At 47.2% G+C, this 25,707-nt stretch overlaps 1 protein-coding gene across 31 annotated transcripts in view; it reads right to left on the minus strand.

Annotated features, from left to right (window-relative positions):
* TSPOAP1 (TSPO associated protein 1) overlaps positions 1-25,707 on the minus strand; it is a 174,121-nt gene that overhangs the window by 81,784 nt on the left and 66,630 nt on the right. For all 31 annotated transcript variants that reach the window (XR_010593833.1, XR_010593832.1, XR_010593831.1 and 28 more), the window contains 4 exons: positions 22,261-22,350; positions 19,729-19,851; positions 18,352-18,456; positions 17,919-17,969 (listed from right to left, as the gene is read on the minus strand). Coding sequence is in view for 23 of the 31 variants with exons in the window: in XM_065573152.1 (XP_065429224.1) it covers positions 17,919-17,969; positions 18,352-18,456; positions 19,729-19,851; positions 22,261-22,350 (369 nt within the window). In the remaining 8 variants the exon portion in view is untranslated. The remainder of the gene's footprint in view (positions 1-17,918; positions 17,970-18,351; positions 18,457-19,728; positions 19,852-22,260; positions 22,351-25,707) is intronic.

A 25,707-nucleotide genomic window follows, 5' to 3' on the forward strand; every position in this document is an offset into this window, starting at 1 on the left:
TCCAAAGCCCAGGACTTGGTGGTGATGGGGGACTTCAACTCCCCAGACATCTGTTGGGAAAATAACACAGCAGGGCACAGATTATCCAACAAGTTCTTGGAATGTACTGGAGACCATTTTTTATTTCAGAAGGTGGTGAAACCTACTGGGGGGAAGTTGTTCTAGATTTGATTTTGACAAATAGGGAGGAACTGGTTGAGAATTTGGAAGTGGAAGGCAGCTTGGGTGAAAGTGATCATGAAATGATAGAATTCATGATTCTAAGGAATGGTAGGAGGGAAAACAGCAAAATAAAAACAATGGATTTCAAGAAGGCACACTTTAGCAAACTCAGGAAGTTGATAGGTAGGCTCCCGTGGGAAGCAAGTATAAGAGGAAAAACAATTGAAGACAGTTGGCAGTTTTTCAGAGAGACATTATTAAGGGCACAAGAGCAAACTATCCCACAGTGTAGGAAAGATAGGCAGTATGATAAGAGACCACCCTGGCTTAACCAGGAGATCTTCAATGATCTAAAACTCATTGGACATCTAACATAGTGAATGCCAGTGAAAATGAGGAACGATTGAGCCTAAAACAGGGAAAAAACAAGTCAAAAATTGCTTAGACAAATTAGATATCTTCAAATCAGCAGGCCCTGATGAAATGCATCCTAGAATACTCAAGGAGCTGACTGAGGAGATATCTGAGCCCATTAGCAATTATCTTTGAAGAATCATGGAAGACAGAAGACATTCCAGAAGACTGGAAAAGGGCAAATATAGTGCCCATCTATAAAAAGGGAAATAAGGATAACCCAGGGAATTACAGACCAGTCATCTTAACTTCTGTACCCAGAAAGATAATGAAGCAAATAATTAAGAAATCAGTTTGCAAATACCTAGAAGATAATAAGGTGATAAGTAACAGTCAGCATGGATTTGTCAAGAACAAATCATGTCAAACCAACCTGATAGCTTTCTTTGACAGGGTAACAAGCCTTGTGGATGGGGGGAAGCGGTAGATGTGGTATATCATGACTTTAGTAAGGCTTTTGATACTGTCTCGCATGACCTTCTCATAAACAAACTAGGGAAATGCAACCTAGATGGAACTACTATAAGGTGGGTGCATAACTGGTTGGAAAATCATTCCCCGAGAGTAACTATCAGTGGTTCACACACATGCTGGAAGGGCAGAACGAGTGGGGTCCTGTAGGGATTGGTTCTGGGTCCGGTTCTGTTCAATATCTTCATCAATGATTTATATAATGGCATAGAGGGTACACTTATAAAGTTTGTGGACGATACCAAGCTGGGAGGGGTTGCAAGTGCTTTGGAGGATAGGATTAAAATTCAAAATGATCTGGACAAACTGGAGAAATGGTCTGAAGTAAATAGGATGAAATTCAATAAAGACAAATGCAAAGTGCTCCACTTAGGAAGGAACAATCAGTTGCACACATACAAAATGGGAAATGACTGCCTAGGAAGGAGTACTGCGGAAAGGGATCTGGAGGTCATAATGGATCACAAGCTAAATATGAGTCAATAGTGAACGCTATTGCAAAAAAAGCAAATATCATTCTGGGACTCATTAGCAGGAGTTTTGTAAGCAACACATGAGAAGTAATTCTTCCGCTCTACTCCACGCTGATTAGGCCTCAACTGGAGTATTGTGTCCAGTTCTGGGCGCCACATTTCAGGAAAGATGTGGACAAATAGGAGAAAGTCCAGAGAAGAGCAACAAAAATGATTAAAGGTCTAGAAAACATGAACTATGAGGGAAGATTGAAAAAATTGGGTTTGTTTAGTCTGGAGAAGAGAAGACTGAGAGGGAACATGATAACAGTTTTCAAGTACACCTCTACCCCTATATAACGTGACCCGATATAACACAAATTCGGATATAATGAGATAAAGCAGCGCTCCGGGGGGGGCGGGGCTGCGCACTCCGGCGGATCAAAGCAGATTCGATATAACGTGGTTTCACCTATAACGCGGTAAGATTTTTTGGCTCCCGAGGACAGCGTTATATCGGGGTAGAGGTGTACATAAAAGGTTGTTACAAGGAGGAGGGAGAAAAATTGTTCTTCTTAACCTCTGGGGATGGGACAAGAAGCAACAGACTTAAATTGCAGCAAGGGCAGTTTAGGTTGGACATTAGGAAAAACTGCCTGTCAGAGTGATTAAGCACTGGAATAAATTGCTTAGGGAGGTTGTGGAATCTCCATCATTGGGGATTTTTAAGAGCAGGTTGGACAAACACCTTTCAGGGATGGTCTAGATAATATTTAGTCCTGCCTTGAGTGCAGAGGACTGGACTAGATGACCTCTCAAGGTCCCTTCCCGCCCTATGATTCAATGAACTCCTGACAATGTCTGCATTTTACTTCCGAGGAATTAACCATTTGCAGCACTTGAGTCCATTCTGTTACTTGCCTCGCATCACTGGATCAACAGCTTTCACACTTAATACAGTAAGCATGAGAGACCACCCCTAGGCTATTCAACACTGTTAAGACTAACAAATGAGAGCTAGTCAGCTTTGCACTGAGCCAGGTGATCTGATGCCCTGCCCACCTTACAGAAGTTTTTAGATTCTAACAAACCAAAGACTGCTAACTATTCATACCTCTGCCTTTTCCCTGCTCTTCCATGCACAAAGACTGCTGATTCCACCCATTAGCTAACCCCTTATCTGTAAACATAAGTTATCCCACCAATTCCCCTTCTCCTCTAGGGTGTGATCTATACTTAAATCATAGGTCTATATAGTTACAGCACTCAGGCAGGGAGAGCCGTGCCTGGAGTCAGACTGGAGGAGCAGGGAGCCAAGACCCAGGGAGGCAGCATGGCTCCCAGCAGGGAGAATCGGGTGGCAGCCCAGCTTGGAGTGAAGACCAGGCAGCAGCCCATCTGAGGAGCAGAGAGGTGGCTTTCTTGTCAATTTCACAGCTCAAGTGGAGACATGAAATTGACAAGACAGCCAACAGCCGATTTAAGAAACACAGTGATCACCGTAACTACACCCACATAAGCCCTACGCCTCTTGTGGAGGTGGAGTTATGTTGGTGTAGGAGGGCACTTACATCGGCGGGAGCAAGGCTGTAGTGTAGACACTGACATAGTTAGGTTGACATAAGCTGCTGTATGTCAACCTAACTCTGCATGTAAACCAAGCCAGAGAAGCTGAAAAAAATAGAAAACCTGGAAAAGCTCACAAAAACTGAAAAACAACCAAGCCATTGTGTAGGATTTTTGTCAGAGAAAGAAAAGGTAAATGCTCTGCTCTATCAAAGCAGCAGCAGTAGCACCCTTTGAATTATTTTAGCTCTACTTTTTAAAGCTGACACCATACGAACATGACAGGAATCCGTGTCTAACATACACCCCACACAATAGTCAGAGTTAAGCAGCAGCAGGAGGAAAACGCCCTGCTCAATTATCTCAGTACCTGCATGCAATCCAAGGTATTCTGTCAGCAAGGAAAAGAGCAAACAGAGATTTAAAACCACATATCAGCATTTTCATTAACCAAAAATCAAGACACTGCAAAGCATAACAAAATCCTCAGTTTAGGGAACATTCGTCTCCCAATTAGTACACAATAAGTGTTGAGTTCCTCTGAGACACCCCTCCCCCCAGCTGCTAAAAGAAATTCCACAGATTGAAAGCATGAATCAGATTGCTGCTACCTCAGAAACACTCTCACTCTCCAAGGGCCTCCATCAAGGGCCTTTTAATTATGAATCTCAAACCCTTTTCTCCCAGCCCCATTGGTGGATGACCATTCCCTGAACTAGCTGCTCTCCTGCATCAGAGCTCCACTCAGTGCTGGAAAGACAGAGGGGTTCAGCGAGCAAGTTACAATGCCCTTATTCTTGGAGCTGAGCCAGCCCTGACACAACTTAGAGCAGCTACCAGGCTGCTCCAAGGGTATGTCTGCACCGCAGCGAGAGATATCATTCCCTAGGGGGGCAGACGTACACACACTAGCTCTGCCTACAACGCTACAAATGGCAGCGGAGCCACAGCAGTGGTTCCTTGGGCTGGCCTCCAAGCACAACCCCAACTGAGGTAAGTCCCCAGTAGCAGCTTTAGAGATCTCAATAATGGGCACATTCTTAAGGAAGGCCAAAGAAAAGGCAATGGACCTTGTAGAATGAGTGGTTGAATACTGTGAGATTCGTAACAAAAGTCAATGCAGGCAGATATCCACTTGGAAAGCTTCTGGTTAGAGGTTGCAGACCCTTCTGCTCTATCTGCTAGCAAGACAAACAGCCTGTGGGTCTTTCTGAAGGACTCCGTCCTATCCAGACAGAAGGCATGGGCTCTCCTGACGTCAAGGGTGTGCAGAAGTGCCTCCTGGTTACCTAGATGTGGTTTGGAGTGGAAGACAGGCAGGTGAATGGGCTGATTGATATGGAACTCGGAAGAAACCTTGAGTAAGAATTTGGGGTGGGGCCTCAGTGTGACCTCGTCCTTAAAAAAATACAGTGAAAGGGGGGCATGCCACCAGGGCCCCCATTTCTCCAACCCATCGTGCTGACGTGACGCCTATCAGGAATGCCATTTTCATTGACAAATGGAGCAGTGGCCTTGAGAGGCATTTAAGGACCAGACTGAGGTCCCATACTGGAGTAGGATGTTGGACTGTTTCCAATTCTTTGAGGAATCTCACTGTGGGTGGCAAAGACAGAATAATCCTCTCGGGGGGTGGAAAGCTGTGATTGCTGCCAGGTGGACTCTTATGCAGCTCATCAATAGTCCCGAGATTTTTAGAGTTAGAAGGTTGTCCAGTATATCCGGAAGCAATGAGGTCATCAGTGAAGCATGCCTGAGGTCACAACAACTGGCAAACCTCGTCCATTTCTCAGAGTGCATGCTGTGAGTAGCTTGTTTCCTGCTATGTGTCAGTATTCTTTTTACGTTGTCTGAGCAGGTTGCCTCTAGTCCTGTTAGCCATCGGCCAACCATGCACAGAGACGTGGCACTGTGAGATTGGGGTGAAGAATCTGCCTGCCTTCCTGGGACAGGAGATGAGGAGCAGCGTGGAGAATGATCGGAGAGCAAAATGGTCAGCTGTGTCCGGTAAGGAAACCACATTTGCCTGGGCCAGGTTGGCACTATTAGGATGACTCTGGCTTTATTTTTCTTTATTATGAGCATAGCTTTGGCTATTAGGGGAGTCAGTGGGAATGCGCACAGGAGAGTTGATGACCACTGAATGTGAAAAGTATCCCACAGGGCCTGGAGAGTCAGTCTGTCCCTCAAGCAGAAGTGGGTACATTTCTTGTTTAACTCTGTGGCAAAGGAGTCTTCCGGAGGGGTGTCCCCATTGACAGAACACATGGTGTAATTTACTGGGGTCTATTTCCCACTCGTGGTCTTCGAAGATGTGCCTGCTGAATGCATCTGCGGTCACATTCTGACACCTGGGAGACAGGCTGCTGTGATGACAATTTGGTTGCATATGCACCAATTCCAAAGCTTGACAGCCTTGGCGCAGAAGGAGGGGGATCTTGCCCCTCCTTGGCGACTGCTGTAAAACATGCATGATGTATTGTCCATCATGATCTTTATGTGTTTGCTCTGGGCAGTGGTAGGAAATGAAGACAGGCATATCTGACCAGGTTGATGTGCAGCATCACCTTTTGTGATGTCCACTTGCCCTGGGTCATGTGAGTGTCTAGATGCATTCCCCACCATAACAGAGAGATGTCCATCATTATGACGACCGTTGGGGAAGGATGTGCAAACAGAACTCCTGTGCACACATTGTGATGGTCCTTCCACCAGTTGAGGGATTGGTTTACAGAGGTAGGTATGGAAAGACGCATATTTAAACTGTGTCTGTTTGGTGAATAAACAGTTTGAGCCACCCTTGAAGGAAGCGCATTCAAAGTCTTGTGTGTTCTGTGACGAAGGTGGTGGCTGCTATGTGCTATAGTAATTGAAGACAGTTCCTGACTGTAGTTTGAGGGCTGAGCTGAACTGTGTTGGCTATGTTGGAAATGGCCACAAACCTGTGCAGAGGAAGGTAAGCTCTCGCTGTTACCGAATAAAGGTGTGCCTCTATGAACTCGAAGTTTTGCACAGGGGTCAAAGTGGATTTTGGATGTTCAATTGCAGTCCCAAGTGAAAGAAGAGATCTGTGGCCTTGGAGGTTGCTCAAGATGTCAGTTCCAGGGAATGGCCTTTCAGTAGCCAATTGTCCAGGTAGGAGAATACTAAGATACCTTTCCTGCAGAGCTGCGCTGGTACTACTGACATGATTTTCGAGAAGAGCCTCGGGACAGATGATAGGCCAAAGGGGAGCACTCGGTATTGAAGGTGATTCTGGCCGATAGTGAAATATAGGAATCGTTTGTGGGATGGGTGGATAGCGATATGGAAATACGCATCTTGAAGGTCAAGGTGCAGAGAACCAATCCCCTTGCTCTAGTGACAGAATTACCACTGCAAATGTCACCATTTTGAATTTTTGTGCCTTCACACAGGTGTTGGTACCAGGAAGTACCTATAATAAACCCTCTTCCTTCTGTGCTGCATGGGGACTGGTTCTATAGCTCCCAAGCGTAACAAAGTGTCTCTTTCTTGAAGAAGCAAGCTCTTGTGAGGGGGTCCCTGAAGAGGGACAGTGAAGGGAGGTTTGATGGAAATGTAGTAAAGTGGATAGTGTATCCTGTGAAGATGATCACAAAACCCCACTTGTCCGCAGTGATCAACTCCCAAGTCCGCCTGAAGTGCTGAAGGCAGTCACCGAAGGGAGGAAGGCTGGTGAATTGGTGCAGCTGAAGAGGATGACGATGGTAATTTAAGCCCACGACCAACCCGTCAAAATTGCTGCTTGGAGGTGGATAGTGGACTGTTTCCTTCTCTGGAATCTCTGCCTCTTCTGGTGCCATTCATACGACCTCTGGGAGGAAAGGAATTGGGCAGGGTGGGATCTCTGGGGCCTCTGGGACTTATTGAACTTTCTCTTATAGGTGAGTGTGTAAATACAGGTCTGTCGCATCTTACGTGCATTTAACATGCGCAATTTCAACTTTAGGCGGTCGGCAAAAAAAAAAAAAAAGAGAAAAACAACAGTTTTAATATTATACCTGTAGTGCAGGCGATTTCGCCCGCCATTGAACTCAATGGGGTTTTGGCTATACGCGGTTTTCACTTTACGCGCTAACCGCGGAACGGAACCCCCACGTAAGATGAGACAGACCTGTACCAAAAGAACATAAGGTAGCTCTAGAGTGCCTTAATATTTGCAGAGACTTTTCTGTGCTATCTGCGAACAACTTAGATCCATCAAAAGAAAGGCCCTGTACTGTATTCTGGACCTCTTTTGGGAATCCAAAGAGTTAGAGCCAGGAAGCGACTCATATAACTAACACTGTAGCAATCAAACAGGAAGCAGTATCAGTGGCGTCAAGGGAGGCTTGTACGACTGTTCTGGCAAGTAGTTGGCCCTGCACAATAACTGTCTGGAACGGCTCTCTGGGCTCTGTCAGCAGGTGATCCACAAAATAGTTCAGCTTGGTATAATTCATGATTGTACTTTGCCATTAACAACTGAAAACTGGTGTTTCTAAGTTAGAAGGAGGCAGAGGAATAAGATTAAGGGGCACATTTGATAGCTGCTTTCAACTACCTGAAAGGGGGTTCCAAAGAAGATGGATCTAGACTGTTCTCAGTGGTAGCAGATGACAGAACAAGGAATAATGGTCTCACGTTGCAGTGGGGGAGGTTTAGGTTGGATATTAGGAAAAACTTTTTCACTAGGAGGGTGGTGAAGCACTGGAATGTGTTACCTAGGGAGATGGTGGAATCTCCTTCCTTGGAGGTTTTTAAAGTCAGGCTTGACAAAGCCCTGGCTGAGATGATTTAGTTGGGGATTGGTCCTGCTTTGAGCAGAGGGTTGGACTAGATAACCTCCTGAGGTCCCTTCCAAACCTCTATGATTCTATGACTTATGAGGACAGGCTGAGAGAAGTGGGCTTATTTAATCTGCAGAAGAGAAGAGTGAGGGGGGATTTGATAGCAGCGTTCAACTACCTGAAGTGGGGATCCAAAGAGGATGGAGCTCAGCTGTTCTCAGTGGTGGCAGATGACAGAACAAGGAGCAATGGTCTCAAGTTGCAGTGGGGGAGCTCTAGGTTGGATATTAGGAAACACTATTTCACTAGGACTATGGTGAAGGGTAACAGTGAAATCCTTGCTGATCTTAAACACAAAAAGGAAACTTACAAGAAGTGGAAGATTGGACAAAAGACCAGGGAAGAGTATAAAAATATTGCTCATGCATACAGGGGTGAAATTAGGAAGGCCAAATCACGCTTGGAGTTGCAGCTAGCAAGGGATGTTAAGAGTAAGACGAAGGGTTTCTTCAGGTATGTTAGCAACAAGAAGGTCAAGGAAAGTGTGGGCCCCTTACTGAATGAGGGAGGCAACCTAGTGACAGAGGATGTGGAAAAAAAGCTAATGTACTCAATGCTTTTTTTGCCTCTGTCTTCACGAACAAGGTCAGCTCCCAGACTACTGCACTGGGCAGCACAGTATGGAGTGGAGGTGACCAGCCCTCTGTGGAGAAAGAAGTGGTTCAGGACTATTTAGAAAAGCTGGACGAGCACAAGTCCATGGGGCCGGATGCGCTGCATCTTAGGGTGCTAAAGGAGTTGGCAGATGTGATTGCAGAGCCATTGGCTATTATCTTTGAAAACTTGTGATGATCAGAGGAGATCCCGGAAGACTGGAAAAAGGCTAATGTAGTGCCCATCTTTAAAAAAGGGAAGGCGGAAGATCCAGGGAACTACAAGCCAGTCAGCCTCAACTCAGTCCCTGGAAAAATCATGGAGCAGGTCCTCAAGGAATCAATTCTGAAGCACTTAGAGGAGAGGAAAGTGATCAGGAACAGTCAGCATGGATTCACCAAGGGCAAGTCATGCCTGACTATCCTAATTGCCTTCTATGATGAGATAACTGGCTCTGTGGATGAGGGGAAAGCAGTGGACGTGTTATTCCTTGACTTTAGCAAAGCTTTTGATACGGTCTCCCACAGTATTCTTAAAGACGTATAAGCTGGATGAATGGACTGTAAGGTGGATAGAAAGCTGGCTAGATCGTCGGGCTCAACGGGTAGTGATCAATGGCTCTATGTCTAGTTGGTAGCCGGTATCAAGCGGACTGCCCCAAGGGTCGGTCCTGGGGCCGGTTTTGTTCTATATCTTCATTGACGATCTGGAGGATGGCGTGGATTGCACCCTCAGCAAGACTGCAGATGACACTAAACGGGGAGGAGTGGTAGATACGCTGGAAGGTAGGATAGGATACAGAGGGTCCTAGACCAATTAGAGGATTGGGCCAAAAGAAATCTGATGAGGTTCAACAAGGACAAGTGCAGGGTCCTGAACTTAGGACGGAAGAATCCCATGCACTGCTACAGAATAGGGGCTGAGCAGTTCTGCAGAAAAGGACCTGGGGGTTACAGTGGACGAGAAGCTGGATAAGAGTCAACAGTGTGCCCTTGTTGCCAAGAAGGTGAACGGCATTTTGGGCTGTATAAGTAGGAGCATTGCCAGCAGATCGAGGGACGTGATCATTCCCCTCTATTCAGCATTGGTGAGGCCTCATCTGGAGTACTGTCTCCAGTTTTGGGCCCCACACTACAAGAAGGATGTGGAAAAAATGGAAACAGTCCAGCGAAGGGCAACAAAAATGATTAGGGGGCTGGAGCACATGACTTATGTGGAGAGGTTGAGGGAACTTGGATTATTTAGTCTGCAGAAGAGAAGAATGAGGGGGATTTGATAGCTGCTTTCAACTACCTGAAAGGGGGTTCCAAAGAAGATGGATCTAGACTGTTCTCAGTGGTACCAGTGGACAGAACGAGGAGTAATGGTCTCAAGTTGCAGTTGGGGAGGTTTAGGGTGGATATTAGGAAAAACTTTTCCACTATGAAGGTGATGAAGCACTGGACTGGGTTACCTAGGGAGGTGGTCAAATCTCCTTCCTTAACAAAGCCCTGGCTGGGATGATTTAGGTGGGGTTGGTCCTGCTTTGAGCAGGGGGTTGGACTATATGACCTCCTGAGGTCCCTTCCAACCCTGATATTCTATGATTCTATGAAGCACTGGAATGGGTTACCTAGGGAGGTGGTGGAATTTCCATCCTTAGAGATTTTTAAGGCTCAGCTTCACAAAGCCCTGGCTGGGATGACTTAGTTGGGGTTGGTCCTGCTTTGAGCAGGGGGTTGGACTAGATACCTCCTGAGGTCTTTTCCAACCCTAACTTTCTATGATTTCCTCCCCAGTAGATCTAGACCCTTATGGTCTTTTTCATGAGGTGTGGTTTTAGCATGATGATGCCTTCCATGTTCATTAACTGTGTCAACTACCGAGGAGTTAGGTGAGGGAATAGAAAAAAAAAATTTTAGTCCTTTGTTGGGACATAATATTTCTTATCCACTCTCCTGCATGTAGGTGGAATAGAAGTTGGGTTGTGCGAGATGATCTTCTCTGGGTCCAGAAGAGCTTTGTTAACAGGCAGGGCTATGTGGGCCGATGAGGGTGAGTGGAGGATATCAAGTAGCTTATGATGAGGCTCTTTCATTTCCTCAAGAGGAATCTGCAAGGAATTTGCAACTCTCTTGACCAGGTCCTGGAAGTGCTTAAAATCATCCGCCAGGGATGGAGGAGGAGGCGGCATGACTGTTTCATCCAGAGACGAAGAGATGCTGGCCATGTTCCTCAAAGGATTCCTCTTGAGTGTCAGGTCTCCTGGAGGGAGGAGGTGATGCAGATTGCCCCTCTCTATGACAGGTGGTGCTCAATGCTCTGGAAAATTGTTAGCGATAAGCCACCCAAGGGTCCCAATATGGCCAATGAGGAGGTGCATAAGGCATAAGAGGAGACACCCAAGGGTGCTCATACCAACGAGGCACTGGTGGCAATCCTGGGCCACAAGCAGTTGCAGCTTCAGCAGAGGCTTCTGGAAAGGGGCCTTTATAGGAGTGAGGGGAAGAACACTGAATTGACACTTGAGACACCAAAGTAAGATCTTCATCAGAATCCTCTTCCTCAAGCTCACTCTGAAATGGTGGAGAGCATGGAGAGACCTGAGATGAAACCATCGGTACTGGGCAAACTTCAGGCAATCTTGATGTTCTCTGTACTGACAGCACATCTCAACGGAGCAGCAGAGAATCGGGCACCTCAGATGCAGCCAGGTTCCAGGGAAAATACAACTCCTGTGGTACCAAGAGTGTTATTGGTACCGAGCCTGTAGTCTGCCCCAAGGTGATCGTGGCCAATGGCGCTAACGGTACCGTAGGTCTCGGCGTTTGGAGAGAACCACAGTTGCTGACAGTACTGAAGGTCTTGCACACTCTGAGGGAAGTGCAGTCAGAGCCGTTTGTTGCAGAGGAAGAGCTCTTCTCGCAGCCTCCATCCATTAACGATATCCATGATCTCTCTGGGCCCAAGGCTTTGCCAACTTTTGGTCTAGCCATGCCCTGGGTACCTGAAGAATCAGCAGCCTTGTGGGTACCCAACTGGAGAGCCAGTGGCACAGGGGTAGCTGAAGAAACCAACAATCTCGGCATTTAGAGGTAGATTCTCTACCTGGTGAGCCAGGGGCACATTCCTTTGAGGGTTAATGAGAGGAGTCATGTGTCCTCCTCTTAGAAGCCATGGAGGCAACAGACTTGCTCAGAGACCGGGTACAGTGCGGGGATCCCGTGGACTGGGTCAGAAGCCAGGCATAAAGAGCTCTCCATCATGAGGAGGCAAAGCTTTATCTCTCTGTTTTTCTGGCTCTTGATTTCAGTGCCAGACAACAGTTGCACTTCTAGGCAACATGTGATTCCCCGAGGCAACAGATGCAGCGGGAGTGCCAGTCGCTGACCGGGATCTCCTCCTCGCAAGACTGACAACATCTGAAGCCAGGAGAACCGGGCATAACCTCCCCATAAAGAATACTACTAACTAAGTAGTACATATCTAAATGCAATACAAGAGAAAATAAAAGAAAAAAAATTCTCAAAAAAAGAAGAGATAAGAAGCTATACTACTACTATTTACTAACTATTGAAACTAACATTAATACTCTGACTAACTATTAATAAGAAAAGAGGATAAAGTTGAGGAAATCTCTATGGGACAACTGCCAGAGCTCCGTCTCAGGCCAAGGTGATCGAGAAGGAACTGAAAGCATTTCTCCTGCGCAGTGCGATACAACAGCAGCACGGGACACGAGACTGCCTAACACACATGCACAGGCCAAATGGCCACTGTTATGAGAAATCTCCAAACACAGGCACAGGGGGTGCTAGCACACCTAGAGTGGAGCACCCATCAGGACACTACTCAAAGAAGAATTATTAGCTCAAGATCTTGGCCTTATGGAACAGACATTGAACTGAAGTTTCATTAGCAGCCAGAGAAAGAGTAAAGACAGGAAATAATCTACACAGTGGAGCCATCTTCTAAATATCATTTGACTAGTGAGCGCATGCTTACAGCAGGGAAGTGAGGACAAATCTCTGTTCAGAATTAAGGCTATGCTGAAAAGCAATACACACATATTATAATTTGGGAACACACTGCTAAGGCACCCAAGCAGCATTAACTCTGCCCTGCAGTGACACCAGACAATAACTATAATTATGTTTATAGCTTTTTAATGTTTGTGGCCCTGGATTAGATTAAAATGTTTTTTTAAAACAGAATTTTTCTCTCTCTCTCTCTTTTTCCTTCCTAGAGTCACTGGATTGCAGTGCAGCTCCTCATCTGCCAGGTAGAGACATGGGGGACTTCAATCACCCTGACATCTGCTGGGAGAGCAATACAGCGGTGCACAGACAATCCAGGAAGTTTTTGGAACGTGTAGGGGACAACTTCCTGGCGCAAGTGCTGGAGGAACCAACTAGGGGCCGTGCTCCTCTTGATCTGCTGCTCACAAACAGGGAATAATTGGTAGGGGAAGGAGAAGTGGGTGGCAACCTGAGCAGCAGTGACCATGAGATGGTCGAGTTCAGGATCCTGACAAAAGGAAGAGAGGAAAGCAGCAGAATATGGACCCTGGGCTTCAGAAAATCAGACTTGGACTCCTTCAGGGAACTGATGGGCAGGATCCCCTGGGAAGCTAATATGAGGGGGATTGGAGACCAGGAGAGCTGGCTGTATTTTAAAGAAGCCTTATTGAGGGTGCAGGAACAAATTATCCCAATGTGCAGAAAGAATAGCAAATATGGCAAGCGACCAGCTTGACTTAATAGTGAAATCTTCGGTGACCTTAAACAAAAAAAGGAAGTTTACAAGAAGTGGAAACTTGGACAGCTGACTACGAAGGAATATAAAAATATTGCTCGAGCATGCAGGGGTGTAAGCACAATTGGAGTTGCAGCTAGCAAGGGATGTGAAGGGTAACAAGAAGGGTTTCTACAGGTATGTTAGTAACAAGGTGGTCAGGGAAAGTGTGGGACCCTTACTGAGTGGGGGAGGCAACCTAGTGACAGACGATGTGGAAAAAGTTGAAGTACCCAATGCTTTTTTTGCCTCTGTCTTCACAGACAAGGTCAGCTCCCAGACTGCTGCACTAGGCAAGGGGACATCCTTAGGCATACACAGAATACGCAACTGCATAGGGCCCCACAACATTTGGGCACCAAATTGCCCCAAATTTCGTGGTGCCCTACACAGCTGCGTGTTTCGTATGTGGTAGTGCCAGCGAACAGCCCCCATCCCCCAGCTGGCCCCCCTATGGGGTGCGCCCACTGCAAGGGGCAGGGACGTTCCTGGGGCAGGGTGGGGGGCCCAGGACAACTCCCTCCGCCCCTGCCCCGCCTCTTCCTGCCCCCACCCTGTCCCCATTTTCCACCCCTTCTCCCAAGCTCCCTCCCCAGCCTGGCGCTGGCAGCAGGGGTCAGGCCTACCCCCGCACTCACCGGTGGTGACGGGAAGCAGAGCAACCCAGCCCCAGCCTGCTCCACTCCTCTGGCTCCCCGTTGTGTCTCATAGACTCATAGACTTTAAGGTCAGAAGGGACCATTATGATCATCTGGTCTGACCCCCTGCACTTCCCACTGCTGGTGAGTGCGGGGGCACGGACCCCTCCCCCAAGCAACACGGCTGGGGCGGGGGGAGCGGAGCAGGCTGGCGCTGGGTCGTTCCGCTTCCTGCTGCCAGCACCAGGCCCCCCACTAATCCCCCGGGCAGCTCTGGGCCTGTGGGGCCCCACACAGCTCCTGCCTCCATGGCCCTGCAGACCTTGAGCACAGCCCAGACCCTCAGCGGGCTGCAGCAGGTGCTTGGGCTGCGTAGGACACCATAATTGGTAGGGACGCGGCTGACTGGGCAGCACAGAATGGGGAGGATGTGAGCAGCCCTCAGTGGTGAAAGAACAGGTTAAGGACTATTTAGAAAAAGCTGGATATGCACAAGTCCATGACGCCAGATGCAATGCTTCCGAAGGTGCTGAGGGAGTTGGCTGATGTGATTGCAGAGCCATTGGCCATTATCTTTGAAAATGCATGGCGATCAGGGGAGGTCCCGGACAATTGGAAAAAGGCAAATGTAGTGCCCATCTTTAAAAAAGGGAAGGAGGAGAATCCGGGGAACTATGGACCAGTCAGCCTCACCTCAGTCCCTGGAAAAATCATGGAGCAGGTCCTCAAGGAATCCATTTTGAAACACTTGGAGGACCAACCTGATTGCCTTCTATGATGAGATAACTGGCTCTGTGGATGTGGGGAAAGCGGTGGACATGATATACCTTCATTTTAGCAAAGCTTTTGATACAGTTTCCCACAGTATTCTTGCCAGCAAGTTAAAGAAGTATGGGCTGGATGAATGGACTATAAGGTGGATAGAAAGCTAGCTAGATCGTCGGGTCAATGGGTAGCGATCAATGGCTTGATGTGTAGTTAGGGGCAGTCGGTATCAAGCGGAGTGCCCCGAGGGTTGGTCCTGGGGCCGGTTTTGTTCAACATCTTCATTAATGATCTGGAGGATGGGATGGATTGCACCCTCAGCAAGTCTGTGGATGACACTTAGCTCGGGGGAGAGGTAGATACGCTGGAGGGTAGGGATAGGGTCCAGAGTGACCTAGACAAATTGGAGGATTGGGCCAAAAGAAATCTGATGAGGTTCAACAAGGACAAGTAGAGAGTCCTGCACTTAGGAAGGAAGAATCCCATGCACTGCTACTGGCTGGGGACGGACTGGCTAAGTGGTAGTTCTGCAGAAAAGGACCTGGGGAATACAGTGGACAAGAAGCTGGGTATGAGTCAACAGTGTGCCCTTGTTGACAAGAAGGCTAACGGCATATTGGGCTGCATTAGTAGGAGCATTGCCAGCAGATCAAGGGAAGTGATTATTCCCCTCTATTCGGCACTGGTGAGGCCACAGCTGGAGTATTTCATCCAGTTTTGGGCCCCCCACTACAGAAAGGATGTGGGCAAATTGGAGAGAGTCCACTGGAGGGCAATGAAAATGATTAGGGGGATGGGGTACATGACTTCTGAGGAGAGGCTGAGGGAACTGGGCTTATTTAGTCTGAGGAAAAGAAGAGTGAAGGGGGGGTTGATAGCAGCCTTCGACTATCTGAAGGGGGATGCAGCTAGGCTGTTCTCAGTGGTGGCAGATGACAGAACAAGGAGCAATGGTCTCAAGTTGCAGCAGGGGAGGTCTAGGTTGGATATTAGGAAACACTATTTCACTAGGAGGGTGGTGAAGCACTGGAATGGGTTACCTAGGGAGGTGGTGGAATCTCCATCCTTAGGGCTGGGCTACACTGGGTGGGGGGGTCGATGTAAGATACACAACTTCAGCTACAAAAATAGCGTAGCTGAAGTCGACGTATCTTATTTCGACTGAACTCCCGTCCTCACGGCGCGGGATCGACGGCCGCCGCTCCTCCGTCGACTCCGCTACCACCGCTCGCGCTGGTGGAGTTCTGGAGTCGATGGGGTCGCGTCCGGGGATCAATATATCACCTCTAGACGAGACGCGATATATCGATTCCTGATAGATCGATTACTACCCGCCGAATCGGCGGGTAGTCTGGACATACCCTTAGAGGCTTTTAAGGCCCGGCTTTACAAAGCCCTGGATGGAATGATTTAGTTGGGGTTGGTCCTGCTTTGAGCAGGGGGTTGGACTGGGTGGCCTCTAGGGTCTCTTCCAACCGTAATCTTCTACGAGTCTATGAAAAAGGATCACCAACTGCTGGAGCCTCCTGACAGGCATAACCAACATCTTAGATAAAGAATGAATCTCCCCTTCTTCCTTCAAACATGCAATAGTCTAACCCAAACTGAAAAACGGCAGCTTGGAGCTAGTGGACCTAGCTAACTATTGCAAATATTAAACCTTTCTTCCCTAAACAAGAAGCTTTATCCTAGACATGCCACAATCCAGATTCAGGTCAGCAAATGGTAAGGAAACAGACAGCAGCACTGGTGGTCAGTCTCTTGTGTCAATGGAACGCTGATGTCCATTCTCAAACCTCTGGATTCTGCAGCATTCAACACAGTCAGCCACAAGACATTGCTGTCCCATCTAAGCAAGGTGGCAGGGGCCAATGAAAGAACTAGAATAGTCTGACCGCTTCCTGGAGGAACATGCCCAAGGGTCATTATGTGAACCTGCACCTTCACCCCCAGGCCTCTCGCTTGTGGAGCTCCACAATGATCTATTCAACTCAAAATGCAGCAGCCTGCTGAACTGGTGAGACATCACAAGGTCAAATGTCAACAAGAGGCAGCTGAGACATAGCTCTAGCTGTTTACTCTTTACAACAGACAACAGTGCCATTGTCACCAGGCTAACCTAGGTGCCCCAGAACCGAGATGAAAAAGGGTTAGTTAAAGCTCCTGGTTGGCAGAGGAGAACTCTGTGAAGGGTGCAGCCATGGCGCAGTCTCCACCAGTCGAAGACACATACCCATACCTGCTCAGCTGACTTCACAGTTTCAAATAGACTCCTCACTGACACCAAGCTCTCACAGAGTCGAGGTCACAAGAAATGTATTTTGCCATTTCTGATTGGGTTCCATCGCTGGAGAGGAAGAGCTGGCTTCAACAGCACATACCTTCATTGCCCGCCAACTGCACTGTAAGAAAGCAGCTTACTTGGGCTTGGAAGCTTCAGCACTGAGAAAATTACAAGTGATGGAGAATGCAGCAGCTCACTCCCTGGGCATCAAACCTGACCCTCACTCACTGCACTGGATTCCCCTAAATCATCACATCAAGTTGAAACTGTTGGTCCTTTGTCATCATGCCTCTAAATAGTTTGGGCCCAGGTTATCTAAGAGATCACCTCATGCGTAGGATCAAAACTATGGTCATCACTTCTCTCCACTGGCATAATGGAGTTGGCTACCACAACGATAAAGCTTGTTTGTGCAGGGGGCAGAGCACTGGGGGGGGCTGGCACTTTGGGGGACTGTGGTATTCGTTCCTGCTGGATGAAACCTCACCACTTTCGGTTCCAAGAGCTAAGCCGCATCTTTGCCATGTCTCCTGTAATAACAGCATAGACCACATAACGTAAAAACCAACCAACCAAAAACCCATATGCAGAAAGTCATGGAGAAGGGTGCAGACATGACAGTTATGTTGCTTAATGCATCACTGGAAGATGTACAGACACCGGTGATGGTCACTGTCTGAAAACCTGAACTGAGTCAACAGTCTTAGGGCAGATTTTCCAAGAGGATCAGGATGCCAGGAGTCAAGCTCTTGAAATTCTGGCCCTAATGGCTACTCAGCCTGACTGACAGATAAGCGTGCGCCACACTGGAGTGAGACCGGTCTACCACTTGCAGTGTTTGCTAGGGAACATTCTGACCCAGGAACATCAGCCCACAGAGAAACCAAGTGTTAAAGCTATTAGAGACCAAGTTTGCAGACACCTGCCTGATTTTGCCTTTCCATCTTACCTCTAGTAGCTGTACTGCTCCTTCATGTTCCCTTTTTGCCTCTGCCTGGGCCTGAAGTCAAACAAGAGACAAGGAGTCACTGATCAAACACCCCTCAGAAAGCTCACTTCCGCTGTCAGCATCTCAATAGGCAGCAAGATAGATTTAAAAGCCTGAATAGAACAACAGGACCAGAGACATCCTTGCTCTATGGACAAAAAGCCTTTGCAGATTAGAATGGTCATGCATGAGAACAGCCCCTTGTAGTGCCCAGGTATCAGAGTTGCCCCTGGCACAGACACACTTCCCTGGATTAGTTTATCTGGTAAACTCACACATACCTCCTCCCTGCACAGTCCCGCCAAGGAGACAATGCAGGAGTTCCATCTCTTTCCAGGGGGGATTCAGAGAGTTAAAGTGTCCATTTTCTCATTGTCTCGCACTCGCTGCATACCTGCTGCAACCATCTGACTTCCTCTTGTTTCTCCTGCAGTGCTAGCTGGGCTTCCTCGTGTTCAGCCTCCAGCTGCTGCCTTCGCTCAGCCACATCTCTCATATGCTGGAGAAGAAGTCACACACAATTTAGGGGAGGCATTGTCGGAGCGTTGCCTCTCGGAGCTCTACTGAGGGCCTCATCCGCCATGCTTTCCTGATGGCAATTAACAGACCGTGTGTTTTTCACAGACTAATTAAAAAAGGGGGGAGGTTACTTTCAGGGGGCGGAGTTCCAGCACAGACTGGGCAGATCCTTGGCCTCCCAACGTGCTCTCCGAGCCACTCCAGCAACATGAACAGGGTTCATAGCGGCCTCATGCAGCTTTATACCACCAGCTTCTCCCTCAGACGCAGAGTGCATGTAGAGGAGTTGCATGCCAGGTATGCTAAGAGGGCAGGGCCATCACACACAGCACTCTGGCCAGTCCTCAGACGGCAAAGCAGTCCCTGTGGGACCACAGCAGCCAGCATAATTTAGAGTCACTCTCAACAGACAAGGGACTTGTCAAAAACCAGATATCTAAAATGAGAATCTTCTTGTAGAAGCCAGAGGAGCCCAGTTTGAGAAACTCTCTAAGTAGGGAAAGCCACCAACAGCGAACTCCTTACCTGAGGAGGTTGTGAAGGCTAGGACTATAACAGCGTTTAAAAGAGAACTGGATAAATTCGTGGTGGTTAAGTCCATTAATGGCTATTAGCCAGGACGGGTAAGGAATGGTGTCTCTAGCCTCTGTTTGTCAGAGGATGGAGAAGGATGGCAGGAGAAAGATCACTTGATCATTACCTGTTAGGTTCACTCCCTCTGGGGCACCTGGCATTGGCCACAGTCGGTAGACAGGATACTGGGCTAGATGGACCTATGGTCTGACCCGGTACAGCCATTCTTATGTTCTTATGAAACTATACATAGGTGACCCAAACAAATCATGCGAACATATTGCAGGAAATCAACTGCCACCCCTCCGACCTGGCTGCCTTCCACTGTATCGCAGCCCAGGTGGGCTCCCAGCCTGACAGTCTATTGTCTGTGGTGACCAAGGAGCACCAGGGAATCATGGTGCATCGTAAATCTCCAACTGCAATAGGAAATTATAGCAATCACTTCTCTCCCATATTACCCACACCCAAGAAGACACATTCATAAGTCTCTCTTCTTGCTGCTTATGGCAGACCTTAGACATTGCTCTAACAGACCCTCTTGAAATAGCATTAAATTAACTAGATCACTAGCTTAGATAGACCAAACGCTGTAAGAGAGGGGGAACTTCATGTCCTTTCCTGATCAAACCAATCAAAACAGTGTTTAGCCTTTTCAAAGGCTCTGGATCTGACTAACCTTCAGCACCTGCTCTAGATTCTCCAGTTTGGTTTGGAGTCCTTGGCTCTTCTGAAGAGCAGAATCCCGTTCCTTAGTAACTAAAACAACCTGCAACTTCAGGTCAGCATTTTCAAATTCCACCTGTGGAGAGAGGATAGTGTATTAGCCTCAGGCACACTTTGTATAAATAATAGAGGGCCATCATTTTTCACAATTTGAACCACATCTTAAACTTAGACACACCTTCCATTGGCAGGGACATGAACCTATGCCTTTTACTCTCCTGTTGGCAACCACGGGACCACCACATCTCCTTCCATCCAATTGGCTGTCATGTGAACCCACCGCTCCTCCCATTTGTGGTCAAACATAACATTAGGAAAATATTCACATATTTGTATCTTTCTTAATTATGACTAATGGTTATTCACACAGCCTGCATTTGCTACTGAAGTCATCTCCCGTCTCATATGTGGGGCTTTCTGAACATGATTTATGCTGGAGAGACTGTGGAGAGCCAGGCTGTACAACCTGGACACAACAAGAATAAACACCGAGATTTGTGCTTCGGGTTGAACGAAACTGTAACCTGATGTATTGTGTTCTCCCCTACATTCACCATATAAAGTGCTGATGATTAGTCTTTAGATCTAATCAGAATGAACTATGACTTGGGTATTATGAGCAACTAAGATCACCAGTGTAAGGTTATTGCTCCCTTTCTGACAGATGGCTTGTGACGATCTAGGAAGTCCTAACCATGGGGAAAATGACCAGTCTTCAGAGTGAAACCCAGTGCAAAGTTTGGCTTTTTGCCTCACTCATGCCGAGAGAAGGAGCTGAGTTAAGAAACCACATCTTTGAGGGATCCTGCCCCCTATACAAATCCCCTTTATCAATTCCCACCCACTTATGCACATTTTAAATCTTTCCTTTACTCGTTAGTGTGTGCCTTATGGTTACCTTAATGCCTGCAGCCAATATGATGAATTATTTTCTTTCTTTTTTCCTTGCTACTCTGTGCATCTGTATGATTTTGATTTTCCTGTTTGTTATGACCACTGTGCAGTTACTCAGAGTAATGCCAGAGAGCGCAGTCACGTCCTAAAAAGCCAGTCTCCAAAGTTGGCACCATAATTACCCGGCCCTGCACCCTTAGGGGGATTCACACCAGGAGTGCAACTGGTGTTGCTGCCTCCTGTCCTGCTTCAGGGTTTCCATCAGGCAAAGGCAGCTGTAAATTGCACTTGGGTCTCTTCCCTGCTCCCTGGGGTACACCCTGCCCTCAGCCAGCTCTACCCATTTGGGGGGCAGCACTGCCCTCCTCCTTATGCCCCAGCTATGGAAAAAAGTTTATGGCCACTTTCCTCCACTGTAACCACCCCATGGTGGACTCCACCAGCCCTGGACAAGGCCCCTCATCAAGCACTACAACAGCAGAAATCACCATGGGGAATCACAGAATCATAAAAAGGTAGGACTGGAAGGGACCTCAAGAGATCATCAAGTCCAGGCCCCTGCGCTGTGGCAGGACCGAGTAAACCTAGACCATCGCTGACAGGTGTTTGTCCAACCTGGTCTTAAAAACTTCCAGTGACGGGGATTCCACAACCTCCCTTGGAAGCCTGTTGCAGAGCTTAACTACCCTTACAGCTACAAAGTTTTTCCTATTGTCGAACCTAAATCTCCCTTGCTGTAGATTAAGCCATGACTTCTCATCTTCTCTTCAGTGGATATGGAGGACAATTGATCACTGTCCTCTTTATACCAGCCCTTCACATATTTGAAGATTGGTATCAGGTCCCCCTCTGTCTTCTTTTCTCAAGACTAACCAGGCCCAGTTGTTTTGTTTTTAACCTTTCCTCATAGGTCAGGGTTTCTAAACCTTTTAACATTTGTGTTGCTCTGCTCTGGGCTCTCTCCAGTTTGTCCACATTTTTCCTAAAGTGTGATGCCCAGAACGGGACCCAGCATTCCAGCTGAGGCCATGGGCAGCGCGTGCACCCCCTGTTCAGGGAGGCTAGCCCCCTTCCCTGCCTCTTCCGCCCAAGGCTATAAGCCCCAGATCCTTTTCTGCAGTACTAGCACCTAATCCATTATTCCCCTTTTTGTAGTTGTGCATTTGATTTTTTCCTTCCTAAGTGTAGCACTTTGCACTTGTTTACTGAATTTCATCTTGTTGAATTCAGACCAATTCTCCAATTTCCCAAGGTCATTTTGAATTCTTATCCTGTCCTCCAAAGTGCTAGCAACCCCTCCCAGCCTGGTATCACCTGCACATTTTATAAGCACACTCTCCACTCCATTATCCAAGTCATTAATGAAACTATTACATAGTACCAGACCCAGGGGACTGGCTCCTATGGGACCCCACTAGATACACCCTCCCAGTTTCACAGCCAGCCATTGATAACTACAATTTGAATCTGGGCCACTGCTTTGTCTTAGTCCTGTGATAAGCTCTGCTTGGTAGAGGAGTTTTGCAATGTCGACATAAACATAAAATAAAAGCTAATGCTCCATTGAGGGAACAAGAGTATCCCTGGTTACCTGTCGTGCCCATTCAGCCTTCCCATTCAGTTGAGTGTTCTCCTGAGCCAGTCGTGCATTTTCACCCTGCACCACCTGCAGCTGGATTTCCTGTCCAGAGAGAATGAGCTTGTTACTACCCCAAGGTTCTCTGATTAACTGCTTTCCCCAGGCAAGAGGGGACTAGGAGGCTGAGCTGCACCTGGCCGATTGCAGGTTATAGTTCTGTGCCTTGATGCCCACTGTTGCAGACCTAGGAGATGCAGCTCACATAATTGTGAGTGGTGATATGTGGAGACAAAAATTTTCCCCGGGCCAGGTGATCACCACAGAATGGTGAGTGGTCTCTATAGTAATGGAGGAACTTTACCGAATTTCATTCCCTCCCCCTCACAAACACACATTGTGGTAGATGTCAAAAACTCTAGAGAAGGGAAACAGGAGGTTATTGACCATCAAATATCTCCTGGACAGCCACTCGGCACAAATCCCCTCTGCAGAGAGACTCACAATCCAATTCCTCTGCAGTCACCAAATAATCTAGGGTCAGCCAGTCCTATCCTAATCACTGGGGATCAGGTTCTGACACTCTTACGCACACTGAATGAACAGCATCGTATCCCACAACTGGTTAAAAGACAGGGAACAAAGGGTAGGAATAAATGGTAAATTTTCAGAATGGAGAGGGGTAACTAGTGGTGTTCCGCAAGGGTCTGTCCTAGCACCAATCCTACTCAACTTATTCATAAATGCTCTGGAGAAAGGAGTAAAAAGTGAGGTGGCAAAGTTTGCAGATGATACTAAACTGCTCAAGATAGTTAGGACCACAGCAAACTATGAAGAACTTCAAAAAGATTTCACAAAACTAAGTGATTGGGCAACAAAATGGCAAATGAAATTTAATGTGGATAAATGTAAAGTAATGCACATTGGGAAAAATAACCCCAACTATACATACAATATGATGGGGGCTTATTCAGCTACAATAAATCAGGAAAAAGACCTTGGAGTCATCGTGGATAGTTCTCTGAAGACGTCCACGCAGTGTGCAGAGGCAGTCAAAAAAGCAAACAGGATGTCAGGAATCATTAAAAAGGGGATAGAGAATAAGATGGAGAATATATTATTGCCCTTATATAAATCGATGGTATGTCCACATCTTGAATACTGCGTATAGATGTGGTCTCCTCATCTCAAAAAAGATATACTGGCAGATAAAAGGTTCAGAGAAGGGCAACTAAAATGATTAGAGGTTTGGAACAGGTCCCATATGAGGAGAGATTAAAGAGGCTAGGACTTTTCAGCTTGGAAAAGAGGAGTCTAAGGGGGATATGATAGAGGTCTATAAAATCATGAGTGATGTGGAGAAAGTAAATAAGGAAAAGTTATTTACTTATTCCCATAATACAAGAACTAGGGGCCACGAAATGAAATTAATGGGCAGCAGGTTTAAAACAAATAAAAGGAAGTTCTTCTTCACACAGCGTACAGTCAACTTGTGGAACTCCTTGCCTGAGGAGGTTGTGAAGGCTAGGACTATAACAGCATTTAAAAGAGAACTGGATAAATTCATAGAGGTTAAGTCCATTAATGGCTATTAGCCAGGATGGGTAAGGAATGGTGTCCCTAGCCTCTGTTTGTCAAAGGGTGGAGATGGACAGCAGGAGAGAGATCACTTGATCATTGCCTGTTAGGTTCACTCCCTCTGGGGCACCTGGCATTGGCCACTGTCGGTAGACAGGATACTGGGCTAGATGGACCTTTGGTCTGACCCAGTACGGCCGTTCTTATGTTCTTATGTACAAGCAGCCCTGCTGACTTCAGTGACTTGGTGCTACCCAACATGAGTCAGGGGACCAGAATCTGGCCCTAAATGTGTAAATCAATTAGTGGTCAAGACATGATCAAAATAGACCCCATGAGGGTAACAATGGCTCCTGCATCCCTGTTCCTACAGGGCACTTTTCTTCACGTTCCCAGCGATCACACCATTAGCAGTGCAATAGCCAAGGCTCTGCTGGGAGATGTGTAGGGGGCCCTTACTGAAACGCTTTTTGGTTGGCCCCCTCACAATACCAAGAGAAAGGGGAAGGGCTGAAAGGAGTCAGAATCCTGGGACTGACAGGTTCCCAGGGCCAATGGGGAGAGGCCAGCACTCCAAGTCAGCCAGACTGTCAGGGTGGGCAAGTCAATGATGGAGCCAAGAGCTCAGGGCCCATGTTCTGCATGAGCTGGGGCTGCCAGGGCAGAGTAAGGCAGAGCCGGGGAGAGTGCAGCAGCCCAGAGCAGAGCAGCAGAGCCGGGGAGAGCACAGCAGCCCAGAGCAGGGGGTTGATTTTATGTTTTCTTCCAGATCATTGATAAAAATGTTAAACAGCGCAGGACCAAGAACCAAGCCCTGCGGGACCCCATTAAAAACACACCCATTCAATGACAATTCCCCATTTACAATTACATGTTGTAACCTATCAGTTAACCAGCTTTTAATTCATTTAATGTGTGCCATGTTAATTTTATAGAGGCAATGTGCGTGAGGGAATATCTTTTAATGGGCCACCTTCTGTTGGTGAGAGAGACAAGCTTTTGAGCTACATAGAGCCCTTCCTCAGGTCTGGGAAAGGTCCTGCGAGTGTCACAACTAAATACAAGGTGGAACAGATTGTTTAGCAAACCAGGACCCACCAACTCAAAGCAGCACCAGACCCTGTCAGAACAACAGATGCGAAACCTGCAGACATATCTCCACTGCTACAATGATCAACACCCCCCACGACACACCTTTCATTCCATGGGTCCTACACACACCTATCACAACACAATGCACTAACTGTCCCAATAACAACTCTGTGGGTGAAACCCACAATCACTATGCTTTTGAATGAATTCACACCGAAAAATGATAAAAGAAAAAACACCCTGTCACCTGTGGGTGAATACTTCACAAAGCTATCACTCTATATCTGACCTCTGAGTCCTCATCCTCAAAGGAAAAATGAACGACACCTTCAAAAGATCTTGGGAGCTTAAATTCATGACTTTACTAGACACTAAAAATCATAGACTCAATAAAGATACTGAATTTTATGGAATATTACAACAACATATAACCCACTATCCCCCTGTTTTGTCCTATGACTGGAGAGATGTGAACGGGCCATTTCACCATGAATGGTCTCATAGAATAGGTGTTAACTACTTATGCTAAACAATCTGTTCCACCTTGCCTTTAGCTGTGATGCTCCAAGTACCCTCCCCAGACCTGAGGAAGAGCTCTGTGTAGCTCGAAAGATTGTCTCTTTCACCAATAGAAGTTGATCCAATAAAAGATACTCCCTCCCCCGCCTTGTCTCTAATATCCTGCGACAAACACGGCTACAACAACACTGCAAACAGCCTGTTAATTTTATATTTTTCTAATGTTTTTAATCAAAATGGTATGTGGTACCAAGTTAAATGCCTTACAGACGT

Source organism: Chrysemys picta, chromosome 19 (assembly GCF_011386835.1).
Source record: "Chrysemys picta bellii isolate R12L10 chromosome 19, ASM1138683v2, whole genome shotgun sequence".
Taxonomy (NCBI): Eukaryota; Metazoa; Chordata; order Testudines; family Emydidae; genus Chrysemys; species Chrysemys picta.